Genomic DNA, 15,235 nt, shown 5'->3' on the forward strand with positions numbered 1-15,235 from the left:
TTTGTCCCTATTTTTTCGTTGATCTTTATAATTTTGGGATTCATATTTAGATCTTTGGTCCATGTTGAGTTCATTTTTGTATAGGGCGTGAGACAAAGGTCTTGTTTCAGTCTTTCACATATCGCTTTCCAGTTCTACCTTTAACTGATATTTTAAAAGTTTATTTCTGTTTTCATTAGACCAGAGACTTCAGTCTTAAGAGGGCTGAGCTGTTTATTTCTAGCATGTGGTCTACAGACCCTCCTCAGGTAACATCTCCCCATCTCCTTCCAACAAAGACAGACCTTCCGTCATGAAGCATATTTAAGTTAAAAATGTCAATTGTTGTTGTTAAGTGCCGTGGAGTCGGTTCCGACCCATAGCAACCTTGTATAGATTTTCTGAGGAGCTGATGGTGACCTTGAACTGCCGACCTTGCAGTTCAAGTGGCTTTGTAATCTGGCACATAAACCCACAGTGCCATACCAGGACTCCAATTGCCAATAGAACCCTCAAAATGCAAGTTTGTTGAATAAAGCTGAGAAGAGCAATTAACAGACCCCAAACAAAAAAAAAAAGTCATCTGCCTTAAAAAAAAAAAAGAAAAGAAAAATTGCAGGTATTTACAAAGTTCTGTAACTGTTAAGTTTTCACATGCAGACGCTAATGCACAGGAAATTGTTGGTAACAGTGTTTGGATGGCTTAAGAAGCTCAAGGCAATGAATGCACAAACACTTTTAAGGTTTAGCTCTACATCAATTAGCAAACCTATGGTCCCCCATGTAGTCACATCCTAGTTACAATTTCTGCCTGTAGCAAAAGCTAGTTGCCTTGCTCTTTGCCATGGGCTCACAGTGACCACTGATGGTATCCAACTACAGGGGCAAGCTGAAATAACTCTTCATGTACAGAACAGTCCATCCCATTCTGTGTTTGTGTGTTTTCGTGATTCATTTTGTTTTCTTTTACTATTTATAAGGCTTGATGCTATAAAGAGGGCCTTGCTGAAGCCAGGGGAACTGGATCTCAGTGATTCAGCTTTCAGCTATGTAACCTGAAGTCTAACCATCTATAAGAATTCCTTACCTACACTGTCAGCCTTCTGAGCTTGTGGACCATTTATACATTTATTTTCCAACCAGAAATAGAATCAGAGTGACTAAGGAGCAATTAACAGATTTAGAGGGAGAAAAGAAGAGCAAGAATAGATTATTACCATGTTTATGAGTGACTTTTAGTAAAATGTCCCTAAAGATTTTGCTCCTCCATTGTAAGAGTAGAGAAAGAATGGCATCATTGGAACAGCTGTTTTCCTGTGGTGGCCGTAATAAAGAACCACAAAGTGGGTGTTGACAACAACAGACAGTTACTCTCTCCTGGTTCTGCAGAGCTTTGCTCTCTCCAGAGGCTCTAGGGAAAGACTCTCTTGTAGCTTCCAGCTCCAGATGGCCTCAGGCATTCCTTGGCTTGTGGTAACTTCACTTGTTTCTACTGCTGCCTTCACGTGGCTGTCTTCCTCGGTGTGATTCTGTCTTTTGAGTGGTAGGCAAAGCTTCTTATAAGGACACCAGTTGTATTGAATCTAGGAGCCATCCTTTCCAGGATGCCCTCATATTAACCCAAAACCCACGGCCATCAATTCTGACTCACAGCAATGGTATAGGACATAGCAGAACTGTTCCCTTAATTACAGTCATATATGTAAACATCCAGTCACGAGCAGGCACCTGGCTTTACTTGTCAGTATTGTTTAATTTTGCAAGTAGTTCGTGTATGTATTGGTAGTGTAAAATACACAAAGATAAGTCAGAAGTATTGCTACAAAGTCATGTTGTTGTACTTGTTAGGTGCCTTCGATTCCGACTCATAGAGATTCTGTACAGTTTCCAAGGAGCAGCTGGTTTAACTGCCAACCTCATAGTTCAAACTGACCTTGTAATCCAGTACTTACCCTACAGTGCCACACCAGAACTCCTGTAGACTACTACATTTGGTTGATTTTTTAAATATGAGTTTGATGACACCTTTGTTTCTCCAAACAAATGATTTGGGATTTTTTATAGCAACCTAAAATACCTAGTTTGTTTGGGTTCTTATGGACTTGTGATTTTCAAATTATATGATGCTAATTTATCTTCTTTGATCTCAGTAAAATGTGGCAAAAACTAAGAAAGAAAGCCAAATATCTTCCTGGTTGTAATTATCACAAGTCTTTAGTTGATTAATGTCATTCAAACTGTGGAGTAAAAACTGCTTGACAAAGAAGGTCCAGAACAGTGTGTGTGTGTGTGTGTGTGTGTGTGAAGCTGATGTCAGAAGGCGGTACTTATGTGTAGAGCAGGGTTGTAGACAGACTGAGCATTAGTTGTCTGGCATTCCCAAAACCCTAACGCAATCTAAGCATCCCTGATTCATGTTATTTTTGAGCCACCAGTAATTGTTCTGTTGAACATAAGGGAACTCTATGATTTCTGTCACTCCGTTGAATGCTAGGATTGATTCTGCATTCTGCAGACATTGAGGGCAAGACCATCTGTGTGTCTAAAACTTGTGACCTCAAAACAGTAAGCATTTCAAGATGAAGCATACAAATAGCATAGTTCTCTTCTTCCTAACCCACTGCTGTTCATAAATTCCAACTCATAGTGACCCTATGTAGGGGTTCTGAGGCTGCAAATCTTAACAGGAACAGACAACCTCATCTTTCTCCCAAGGAGCAACTGGTGGGTTTGAACCTGCAACTTTGTTGTTAACAGTACAGTATTCAACCTATAATGCCACTAGGGCTTCTTAGTTCTCCTCCTGTTATTGTTGCTAAGTGCCATCGAGTTGATTCCGACTCGTAGTTACCCTGAGCTCATAGCTTCTGAGGATTGGCTGGTAGGTTTGAACCTTTTATCTTGCTGGCTAGCAGTCCAGTGGTTATCCTACTATGCCACACTAGAACATATAAATGTTTCTACTTTATCCTAATCTATTTTCGATTCATAGTCACTAACTTTTGCCCTTTATTCCTTTGAAAATTCTTTTGCTGGAGAAGGATATCATGTAGGATATCATGTTTGGTAAGGTGGAGGGTCAGAGAAAAAGAGGAAGACCCTGAGATGGATTGGCCAAGTGGCAGCATCGATGGACTCAAGTGTGGCAACAGTAGTGAGGTTGGCCCAGGATCGGGCAGTGTTTCATTCTGCTGTGCATAAGGTCGCTATGAGTTAGTACTGACTTGATGGCACCTAACAACAACAAATATGTTCTAGTGGCTAGAATTGAGAGTTTACTCATGTAATTTAAATTAAAGGCTTCTCTCTCTTTTACATTTGATATATATATTGTCTTTTCTACTTTTCAAGGGGGAAAAAAAATCCATTGTATTCCTAAAGTTTGCAAAACCTGAGTGAGAATCTGTAATAACATTTCTCTATGTTTATTAAATTATGGTTATTGAACATGCTGTTGGAAGCGATACTAAAGAATGAATGTCCTGATAATGTGATGATAGCCTTCCCCACAACAAATTTCCGCCCACAGACCCCTTGAAGACTAGTGGTCTAATGAAATTCGTTTACTTGCATGACTCCCTTCACCAATAACCAAGCTCCAAGAGAAATCGAAGCAAACCTTATAAAGACACACCAGTGGAATATTTGCTTGTTTTTTCTTTAACTTCAATTTTATTCTTTTATTATAAAAAATAGTTTTAATACTATCATACTAATGTCTTTTTAATGTTTTCTCTGAAGCTAAAAAACCTCTGTTTAAAAAAAAAAAAAAAGGGCTTAACCCATATGTAAACTTCTAAACCAATGAACCCTAAGCAAATTAAAGAGTCATAGAGCAATTAATATTTATAGAGCAGTTCATTAAATGGGATCCCCGTGAGCTGTTGCTGTTTTTAGGATGCCAGCCACCCATGTAATGCCGCCTGCTTAATGGTCCACTAGCATTGTGAAACATGGCTCTTCTCAGGTGCCCAGGGAGAAACTGGACTCAGCTAACACCGACCACATCAGTGTTGGATCAAAATGCAGTCAGCATCCAATTTTGACTGTACACTAAGGAAGTCACTTAAACTTACTCCGTTAACAGGAAGATTAACTATACTGTTGTTGTTATTGGTGTTAAGTGCCGTTGGTCCTGACTTATAACAATCCTCTATGTAGGGTTTCCAAGGAGTGACATTACTATTGGCAGTTCAGTGCTTACCGTACAGTGCCTAATCAGGACTCCATTATCTGTATCAGGAACATTGTATTTCTTGAGTATTTTCATAATCATGACATCTTTCAAATAGAAATACGTGTCACTTGGCTTTACTGAGTCTCGCTGCGTGTTACCTTATATCCAGTGTTAACATTGTCTTGACTCCTATTTTCCTTACTGTGTGGATTCTCTTTGCATATGAGGGGGGCTCATAAAGTTCTCAGAAATTTTTCATTCTATTTTCCTATGAACTTTTGGAAGCCTCCTTGTATGTTTTAATTCCTTACCTATTTACATGCTTTCTGAGGTAAGTACCACACTGCACAGGTTTGCCCACCAGAAGTTAATGTTACTTAGTTGCACATTTAGGTTATAAGCAGAATTCGATTTTTATTCTATTTTAAATGCACAAGAGAGTGTTTCCTATGTAATTGTTGTTGTTGTTGTTAAGTGCCGTTGAATCTGTTCCGACTAATAGTGACCCTGCATAGGGTTTCCAAGAAGCAGCTGGTAAGTTTGAACAGCCGACCTTGTGGTCTAGTGCATTATTCTGCAGTGCCACACCAGGACTCATATGCAATGTAATGGAACCTTTAAATAAATCCATTTACATTCAGTGAAAACCTTTTATAAAATGGACACATAACCCCATCCCACTCTTCCAACCCAATGGATGTGTTTTATAAATGCAGATTTTGTGCCTCACATGTAATCAAATTAATGTTCAAAAAGGTCGCTGAGAAGCCAGGATGCAGTGCCCATTTTGGGCATGCCTTTTCCTGTGTCTTTCTATCCTACATAAGAGATTACATATCTGACTTCTATAAAAGCTTCTTTCTCTCTACACACTTCAAGCAACTAATTACTCTTGATACTAGCTTGTAAGGAAACATTAGCCATCCACATCAAACAATTGATTTTACTTAATAAATCCATTATTTACCTAGTTTTAGTACTGTACTTTTTTTTTTTTTTTAACATTAATTTGATTTCCTCCACTGTTCAGTTTTGGTTTCAGGCTAAATATAATTCTGAGATAAGTTCCCTCTATTGTTTCATCTTTTAAATACCTTGTCAACAGATAACCCAATTAGACTTCCTCCACCCTCACCCCGCACTTCCCCTCACAAACAATAGTCCAAAAGGGTGTCACCAGGTAATAAACTAAGCAAGAGATTTTATTGGTAGCATTTTATCAACGGATCATGCCATAGCTCAGGGAGACAACCATCAGCAATTATTCTCTCCATCGATAACTGCCATTGTGAAGGAGAACCTGCTCTTCCTGACCAATACCAATTACAGCTCTTAATAGCTTCGTATGTCCCCAACCAGAATTCTGCAAGAAAGAATTCCACTGAATGATTTCCAGTAAGCAGCTGTAGGGTGTTTAAGACTTCAATACTAGTTTTATCATACAGACAGCCCTTCAGCATAAAATAACTATTGAAAGATTTAAAAAAAAAAAAAAAACAAGTTTCAAGGACTAGAAGAAAGTACCCTAGGCAAGCTAAAAACGAGAGGGCCTTTTAAAAATCGGCTTCGCAGATGAACTCCTCAGCATGACATTTTGGAAGGATGAAGATTTTCTCTCTCTGTTGAGTCAGCTATTTATATCACATCCAATTTGCCTAAAACACATGACTCATAGGTCAGAAAGCTGAGCAGTCACCAGAGAAGCGAAGCAGCTGTCCTCATGAGTGGATGCCAACAGATAACAGGATTTATCAGATTTATTTCTTCTCCAAGAAACAATTTAGTCTTAGAATCAGTTGAGTATCATTCATTGATCATTTAAAATATACTGCTGCAGGTTAATGCACTGGACCGCAAGGTTAGTTTGAACCACAAGGTTGGTGGTTCAAGCTCACCAGCTACTCCTTGGAAACCCTATACAGGGTCAATATGAGTCGGAATCAACTCGAAGGCACTTAACTACAACCTGGTGTCCTTAACTTGGTAAAGTTAGCAAAAAAAAACAAGAGAAATCTGCCTCCAGATGGATTGGCACAATAGCCCCAGTCACGGGATCAGTCATGTTGCAGAGCTGGGCAACGTTTCCTACTATTGTACATAAGGTTGGAGCTAGCTCAACTAACAACAGCAATATGGACTGTAAATTGTGTCCATAGTTTTGTATTATCTTGGGTGCTTACAAGGACCTGTGGAAGCAGGAACAATAAGGCACATAGAAGTGGTGAATGATCACAGAAGCAAGGGGGTCCCAAAGTGAAGGAACTAAAATGGTAATCCAGTTCCCTGGCTCCAAATGCTAGCCTTCCTCCGGGTTTACTCCCATCAGGGCTCTAAGCTTAAAACTTTCCACCCAACATTGAGATGGTTTAAGGAAGCCACAAGATATTTTATACAAGTTCTGTCTATCTTTGTGATATGTTTCACACCGAAAGTCTCAGCAAAAACACTGTACACATGTCCAGGAGGGGCAGCTCTTACCAAAAGGGACAGTTTTATGGCTGCTACACATGATGGCTGGCTATTTATGATGAGACTGGCTGAAGATGAAGAATTTCACACCATGGAACTAAAACAATTCTCCTCCTTTCTCTTGCTTGCTTGCTTTCTCGATGTAGGACCTTAAATTTCTGAAGATGACTTAGCTATCTAGTGCTACTGTATCAGAAGTACCGCAAGGGGGTGGGCTTAACAAACATATTTATTCTCGCCCACGTTAAGAGGCTAGGATTCAGAGTGTTGGCGCTACGGGAAGGCTTTCTCTCTGTTGTCTTTGGGATGAAGGCCCTCGTCTGACTCCTTTCAGCATTGATGAGCCTGGTGTTCCTTGGAGATCACCATGTGTCTTGGCATCAGTCTTCCCCTGGTCCACAGGATGTGCTCTTCTTTTTGTAGTGATTGTTAGGTATTGCCCTCTCTGCTTGCTGTTCTCTTTTTCTGTCTCTCATAAGATAAACTCCCCTTACACTGGAATCAGGACTGTGGACCAAGACAGGGTGTTGTATCCTCACAAATGATTCCATCAGATCGCATGATGGCAAGATTCTATCATTACGTAACCACCCAACCAACGATGATGGTGATCCAATCAAGTTGATATATATTTTGGGGGGACACAATCCAATCCATGACATAGGCAAATTTGTTTTTTGAAGCAGCCAATTTCTTTGTTTAATTATCGCTATAAGTTGGGTTTGGAGGCACTAACTGCCCGTGTTACTTTGGGACAATCAGGAAGCTCACTCAAACTGAAACCCAGTGAGGGATGAAGGTGTTAACACAGACTATGCTTTGAAGCAGCAGCATTTCCTGAAGTTTGGTTTCTGTTCCTTCTGATTTACCTACTTGTTGTTAAGTGCCATCAAGTCAGTTCTGACTCATAGCAACTCTGTGTAGGGTTTCCAAGGAGCTGCTGGTAGATTTGAACCATCGGCCTTTGAATTATCGGTGGTTAATAGTCCAGTGCTTATCCTATAGCACCACACCAGGCAAAATGCATCTATTTGTTTCAGATTTTTTTTAAGTCCCTGATAGCTTCTTTAAAAGAGATTTTATTTATTGTTGCCTTGTATCAACTTTGGAAAATTCTGGGAAAAAATGTAACTGAAGAGGAGCAATTGAGCAAACATATGACTCTGAGCCAAGTGTTTTGGATGAACAGAAGATTCTCAGAGTAAAACCAGGCACTAACTGGACTCATTGGAGAGAAAGTTCCAGTAGGGGAATTTCTCATCCCTTTTATAAAGGCAGAGCTCCTGGTGGTGCAAATAGTTTACACACTCAGCTGCTAACTCAAAGTTGGGAGATTTGAGTTGACCCAGAGACAAGTGGCTCAGAAGGAAGATTTGGTGATCTACTTCTGAAAACTCAGCCATTGAAAACCCTCTGGAGCACAGATCTACTCTGACTCACATATGCTGTCACAAGTCAGAGTTAATGGTGGAGACTCACTGTGTTTCCATAGCAGCTGAGATCCATTGTTTAGATGGAAAGAGGAAAGAGTTTCTGTTTGTTTCTAACATGAACAACTGCCATATGTTGATTATAGCATGCTAAGCACTAGTCCAGTTACCCTATGAGATTTAAGTATTTGCGTGATCTTCACTTTAAAGATGGAGCCAGGCAGGATAAAGGATCAGCACAGATCAACATGGATCCTAAATTTAAGCTCCTAAAACACCCTACCACATGGCAGTCTTTATTTCCAAAGTCTAATATTTTTTTGCTAGGTTTCCCTTTAATGCAAATAGGACATTTGGTCAAAATCTGTCCTCACTAGTACCACCCAACTGTCCTTACCTTTTCTTTATAGCTTCTAGCAGTTCAAGATTCAAACACTTCCAATCTCAGAGGTAATTTGCCATAACCTCACCATTCCTTCTCCTCTCAATCCTATGTCTGAACGATCTTCCTATAGCAGTTCTGATCATGATGCTGCCGTGCTCAAAAACCTCTATGGGCTTTTCAGTTGTTACCCACATAAAGCCGTACAGTCATAAAATTTAAGAAAATAGGGTTATCTTCTTCTTGTTGTTAAGTGCTGTCTAGTTGGTTCCAACTCATAGTGACCCTGTGGAATGGCTGATGAGCTTGAACCACCAGCTTTGTGGTTCAAACCGACTCTGTGGTCCAGTGCTTGTCCTAAGCGCCGCACCAGAACTCCAAGGTAACTTTGGTTGGTTGGTTATGTATTGTGGAGTCGGTTCCGACTCATAGCGACCCTATATAGGGTTTCCAAGGCTATGAATCTTTACGTGAGCAGAACACCTCATCTTTCTCCTGCAGAAAAATGTTTTTATTCTTCCAGTTCTGAGGTTGAGGGACTGATGTTTAGCCACTTGCTTGATGTCCCACTTCAAGGCTGTGACAGAAATAACAAAGAGTGGAGTTTCTATCTTCCAGGCGCTCTTAATCCTCAAAGCCCTCCATAATACCACCCATTGCACTGTTGGGTTCTCATGAGTACAGCTACTTACACACTGTCACCTTGCACCTTGAAGTCTGTCCACCTTAGCCAGCCTTGAAGTCCTCACCTACAACATGGAAGGAGAATAGTTCTTATTACTCTCGTTTGTACCAGAGTAGAACTGTGATCCATAGGGTTTTGAGTGGCTGATTTTTTATTTTTATTTTTTAATAAATCAATCAACAGGCCATTCTTGTGAGGAACCTCTGGTCGGACTTGAACTGCCAACTTTTGGGTTAGGACCCAATCTTGTTAACTTTCAGCTCACCAGCTGCTCCTTGGAAACCCTGTACGGGGTCACTATGGGTCGGAACTGACTCGATGGCACTTACCAACCAACCAACAACAGTTAATACATTAATATGACTGCTTGCATGTCTTTTAATAGCTATCTGGGGTATATACCTGAGATGGAATTGCTGAGCCATAAGATATTTCTATTTCTGATATTTTTGACGAAGTGTCATACAGTTTTCCATAGTGGCTGTACTGTTGCACAGTCCCAAAAGCAGTGGCTATGGGTTTCAAAGTCCTCACATCCTTACCAGAATTTGTTGTTTTCTATGTCATTTTTAATCAGTGCCATTTTTAGCAAGGGTGAGGTAATACTTCATTGTACTGTATTTCCTCTCTCTAATGGCTAATGATCACAAGTATGTTCATGTGTTTCTTGGCCACTTGAATGTCTTCTTTGCTGAAGTATTCATTTGTGTCCATTGCCTGTTTTGTAATTGGGATGTTTGACTTTATGATATTGAAATTTTCTATATATTTTGGAGTTTAGACCCTTACTGGGTATGTCATATCCTGAAGATTTTCTCCCCTAGTCTGTAGGTTTTCTTTTACTGTTTTAAGTTTTTGGTGAGCATAATTTTTTACTTTTTATGAGGTTCACCTGACCCAAGCCATGGTATTTTCAATTACCTCATATGCATGTGAAAGTTGGACAGTAAATAAGACCATAGAAGAATTGATGCTTTTGAGTTAACGGTGTTGGAGGAGAATACTGAAAGTGCCATAGGCTGCCCGTAGAACCAACAGATCTGTGTTAGAAGAAGTACAGCCAGAGTGCTCCTTGGAGGCCAGGATAGCCAAACTTCGTCTCTCATACATTCAGACATATTGTCAGGAGGGAACAGTTGCTGGAGAAGGATATCATATTTGCTAAGGTGAGGGTCAAAGAAAAAGAGGAAGATCCCCAGAGAGATGGATTGGCCAAGTGGCAGCATCAGTGGGCTCAAGCGTGGCAACAATAGTGAGGGTGACCCAGGATCGGGCAGTGTTTTGTTCTGTTGTGCATAAGGTCACTATGAGTCGGCACCGACTCAATGGCACCTAACAACAAATGAGGTTCCAGTTCTCCAATTTGTCTTCTGCTATTTGTACATCTGTAGTTGTGTTTAATGATCTATTTTTGGAAAAAAAAAAAAAAAAAGGTGCCATAGTTTTGTTCCTATCTTATCTTCTAGGAACATCATAGTTTTAGCTTTAACATTTAGGTCTTTGATGCATTTTGAATTAGCTTTTTGTATATGGTATGAGGTATAGATCCTGTTTCAGATTTTGGCACATGGATCTCCAGTTTTTGCCAGCATCATTTGTTAAAGACTGTATCTTTCTCACTGAATGGCCTTTTACCCTTTGTCAAAAATCAGGTGTTTATAGATAGATGGATTTGTTTCTGGGTCCTCAGTTCAATTCCATAGGTCTATGTGTATGTCATTGAACGAGTATCAGGTGATTTCTATCACTGTCACTATATAGTATGTTCTGTGGTGTTGGTGAAGAATGTTGAAAGTACTAGGAATTGTCAGAAGAACAAACAAATCTGTTTTGGAGGAAGTACAGTCTGAATGCTCATTAGAAACAAGGGTGATGAAACATCATCTCTTGTACTTTGAGCATGTTGTCAGGAGGGACTAGTCCCTGGAGAAGGACACCATGCTCGGTAAAGTGGAGGTTCCATGAAAAAGAGAAAGATCCTCAATGAAATGTCCTAACCCAGTAGCAGCAACAATGGGCTCAAACATAGCAACAATTGTGAGGATGGCACAGGACCAGATAGTGTTTTGCTCTGTTGTATATAAGGTCACTATGAGTCAGAACCAACTCCATGGTACTTAACAGCAACAACATCAACAATAGTATGTGTTGAGGTCAAGACGTATGAAGGCTTCTACACTGCTCTTATTCTCTGCACTACTTTTATTCTTTCCATAAAGTTGGGAAACATTCTATTTTAAAAGGTAAGGAACCCTACATTTAAAAGGCAAAGATTATTATTGATTAATTTTTCACATCTCTAAATGAAAAATACGCATTTGAAATTAAGTCTGTATACTGCTTTCTATTCATTTAAAACATTCTTTAAAACGTTACACACACAAAAAGCTAATAAAGCTTTAGTTCCTAATAGAAATGATTCACTGTTGTTAAGTATCTATATAGGCATCTCCCAACAATTTCTCAACCAGGCATTCTTGAATTAATGCTAATGAAAGCCGCCCATGCTTACGTTTCTATATGAACACTGAGATTGCAGCTGCTCACACGTCTGCTGAGGGATGGGTGTAATCATTTTCAATTGGCCTGTGAGCCCAAAGGGAACCCCGATAGCAGGAGATTGACAGATGCAGCATGGATTATCTTGTGCACTGAGCTCAGCCCAATTTGTGGTTTGTTGCAGGTGCTAAAGAGATTGATATTGCCGCGACCCTGGAGCACTTGAGGGACCAGAGACCAGGCATGGTCCAGACAAAGGTACTGTCAATCATTCCTCCGGGATGGGAAATACATTAAAGGTGTCTCTCTGAGGTTGTTTTCAGGAGGGAAGAGGGTGAATAAGGCCTAATCAAATGTACATCACGAGCTGGTTTCTCTGCTTCCACTCTCTTCCAAAGCAGTCTGTCTTAGGGTTAAGATGTCTCTGGCCCCATCCTAAGAGGTTTACGGTTGTTTCTGGAAGCAACTCGAACATCTAAAATAAATAAATAAAAATATAGGCAGTAACTTCTCAAGTAGTTGAGATCCAAATTAATTGGGACTTCCCACTAGGCAAATTTGTAGGGAGGGTAAAACATTACATTTTTATGCACAGAAGTAAAGGAGAGGTCTGCCCAGCTTCCTGGTTTCCTACACCTAAACCTCAGCTCTCCTGCCTGGTGGTCATCAGGATTGTGGGAATTAGAATTGTCCCCAGGGGACACTGAGGTCCTTGAGCATCCAGCACACCTGTTTTGCATATTTGTTGAAAGGCCAAGTTGGCAAGTGTAGCAGTAAAAACAACAACAACAAATTCTGGTTCACAAGAGCTAGAAAAGAGGTTAAATATCTGTGCCCAACAACACCAAAAGCTTTCGTATATATGTACCTGAAGTAAGGGGCCTTGGTGGTGCAGTGAGTTACACATTGGGCTCCTAATGGAATGGTTGGGGGTCCTTACTCACCAGCCACTCCACTGGAGAAAGATGAGGCAGAATGCTTTACCACTCCGAAAGCCCAAGGCAACAGTTCTCTGTGCTATAGGGCCACTGTGAGCTGGAAGCGACTGTTGGGCAGTGGGTATGAATCAGATTGCTAACCTCAAGGTCGGCAGTTCGAAACTACCAGCTGTTCCACAGGAGAAAAATGAGGCTTTCTGTTCCCATAAAGATTTATAGCCTCGGAAATCTTGTGCAGGGTCACTATGAGTCAGAACCAACTCCACAGTACTTAACAACAACAACCTTAACCCCCAAATCAAACCCACTCCATCAGGGAGTTGATTCTGTCTCAGCAACCATATAAAACAGACTAAAAGTGTCCATAGGATTTCTGAGGCAGTAAATCTTTTCAGAAGCAGAGTACTAAAATTGTGAGATATAGAACCTTCTCTTTCTCCGTGAATCTTTTTTTTTCTTTCTTTTTTTTTTAATAAGTTTTTATTGAGAATTGAGTGAACGTTTACAGGGCAAATCATCAGTTTTACATTCAACAAATCATACACTATGTTTCATTACAATGATTGTAATCCCCTTCATGTACCATCAAATAATAGCATTTCTCTCCATTTACTTTAGCTCCTTTTTTAAAAAAAAAACACTCAGGCATATATAATAATTTACACCACCAAAGGGCACATTCTGCAAGTCTGCCTCCTGGCTGCCAGCTCTTAGTTCCTCTCTTCCCATAAATCTAGAGTCCTCAGCTGCTCCCTCTCGCCATGTCCCCATCTCTGCCTCTATCTCTGGTGTCGCTGCTTCTCTGGATAAAGTCTCTCATTCCGCTTGTGCTCTTTTCCCTTGATGGTCCTAGGGTCCTCTGTTTCTGGACTGTAAGATTAACTACTCCCTTTTGTTTGTTACAAAACTTCTACCTTTACAATTGTGATAGTCGCAATTTGTCATGATAACAATTATTCACTATTGAACCTTATGAATCTTATCCCCATCTCTTTTCACCAGACCCATCTAGACAAGATGACAGCGATTCAGTGGGGACTCTTTCTTTCCCCCCACACTCTTAAACTAAACTGCCTCTTGAAACCTTGTAAGCCAGTCACTTCGTACCTTTATTGCCCCATCATTTTAGGTAGCCAATGTCTAAGTTGCCCATCCCTAGCTACCCTATGTACAGAGGGGATAGCATTGATACTTGATGTGAAGACTCTTTCCCTCTCTGTTGGTATTTAGAATAACTACCGTTCTGAGTATAGGTCAGGTTCATCTAAAGGAAATTACCCTTGTTTCCTTTATCAAAAAAAAAAAAAAAAATTTTTTTTTTTTATTTTCCTTTAGGCGGCTTCTGATTATCAAGCCATCGAGGCTAGGTCAAATGGGTACTGTCTGCAAGTTTGGGTGTTCTTGTGCATCTCCCCTCACTTCATATCAGCTGGATGCTTCAATCTCAGCTGTAGCCCTCTGTGGCTGACTCGTCCTCCATGGGCTCAAGTGTCCTCAGGTCTCACCACACTTTGGACCAACCAGCCCTTCCTCTTCTCTCTCTCATCTCCAGGTCAATGGGATTCAATGGTCTGGGGTTGAAATCAGCCCATTTCTTCACTGCTGCCTTTTCTCTCTTCCACTCACCAGTAGATTAATGTGGTCGCCAGCAAGCGTACATGCTTGTTTGAGTATTCCCTTTGAGTTTCAGTCTTAGAGGGGAGTTTGTCCTGAAGGCACTTGATGTTTTCCTGGCGAACAGTCATGCTGACATTTTTGTTTTGGTTTTTTCCTGATAGTCTTTCTTTGAAGATGTATCTTCTGTCACTGTAGCTGTTCCAATCTGCTTGTCCTTTCTAGTGGGAAAGTCCCATCTCATAAGGTTCTGGATGGGACTCAGGATTCCACCTAAGGTCCTATACTCTGCAAAGGCTTTGCATAAGGCCTATTTCACTGGACAAAGTTGTAGAACCCCTTTTAGGTATTCCAATCAGTTATAGACTGAAGACAGGCTTACAAGTTTTCTCTAATCATGTTCCCCAACATTCCTTTCTATCCCACTGAAGTGTCTATTTTACAATAGTAGGCAAGGGAAACTAATATTCATAAGGCAGTCAAAGATTTTAGTATTTACCCTCTTCAAGCTATACCTAGATCCCTAGATCCCAGAGCCCTGATGTTCCAAGGTTGATTATGCATCACTATTTACCTCTGTCCCACTAGGCCATGCAAACCTGCCTCAGTGTTCCCCTATCTTATCTTGTTCTTCCATCTCCTCGCCTCTTCTTATATTGCCCTCCCCAAAACCCATAATAAACCCCCCACCCCAACCACATTGTGGTTCCCTTATATTCTATTAGTTCTACCCTCCATTTAAAACAGTCTGTTTTATCCAGTAATCTACCTGACCTTCCCACACCTGGATCTCTGTTCCTCTGTGTTTACCTTCTTTCACATTGTAATTGTTTTGATCATAAACTGACCTCCCAGATCCTCTGTTCTTATAATTTTATTCTGTTCTTGATTCTTCCATTTGTCAATTGAGTTCAGGGTGATGCTGCCACGTATGTCATTTTCTAGTTGTTGTCTGTTCTTGTTGGTTCTCAGTCCACAGAACTTCCTTCACGACGTTTTACATAGCAGGGTTGGCTTTGGCAAAATCCCTTAGCTTCTGCTTATCCTGGAATGTTTTGATTA

General features: G+C 40.5%; 1 protein-coding gene across 1 annotated transcript in view; it reads left to right on the forward strand.

Annotated features, from left to right (window-relative positions):
• PTPRN2 (protein tyrosine phosphatase, receptor type, N polypeptide 2) overlaps nt 1-15,235 on the forward strand; it is a 1,341,366-nt gene that overhangs the window by 1,295,950 nt on the left and 30,181 nt on the right. Inside the window, exon 21 of the mRNA XM_006874435.1 lies at nt 11,806-11,879. Coding sequence (XP_006874497.1) covers nt 11,806-11,879 — 74 coding nt within the window. The remainder of the gene's footprint in view (nt 1-11,805; nt 11,880-15,235) is intronic.

This window comes from Chrysochloris asiatica, unplaced genomic scaffold (assembly GCF_000296735.1).
Source record: "Chrysochloris asiatica unplaced genomic scaffold, ChrAsi1.0 scaffold00277, whole genome shotgun sequence".
NCBI lineage: Eukaryota > Metazoa > Chordata > Mammalia > Afrosoricida > Chrysochloridae > Chrysochloris > Chrysochloris asiatica.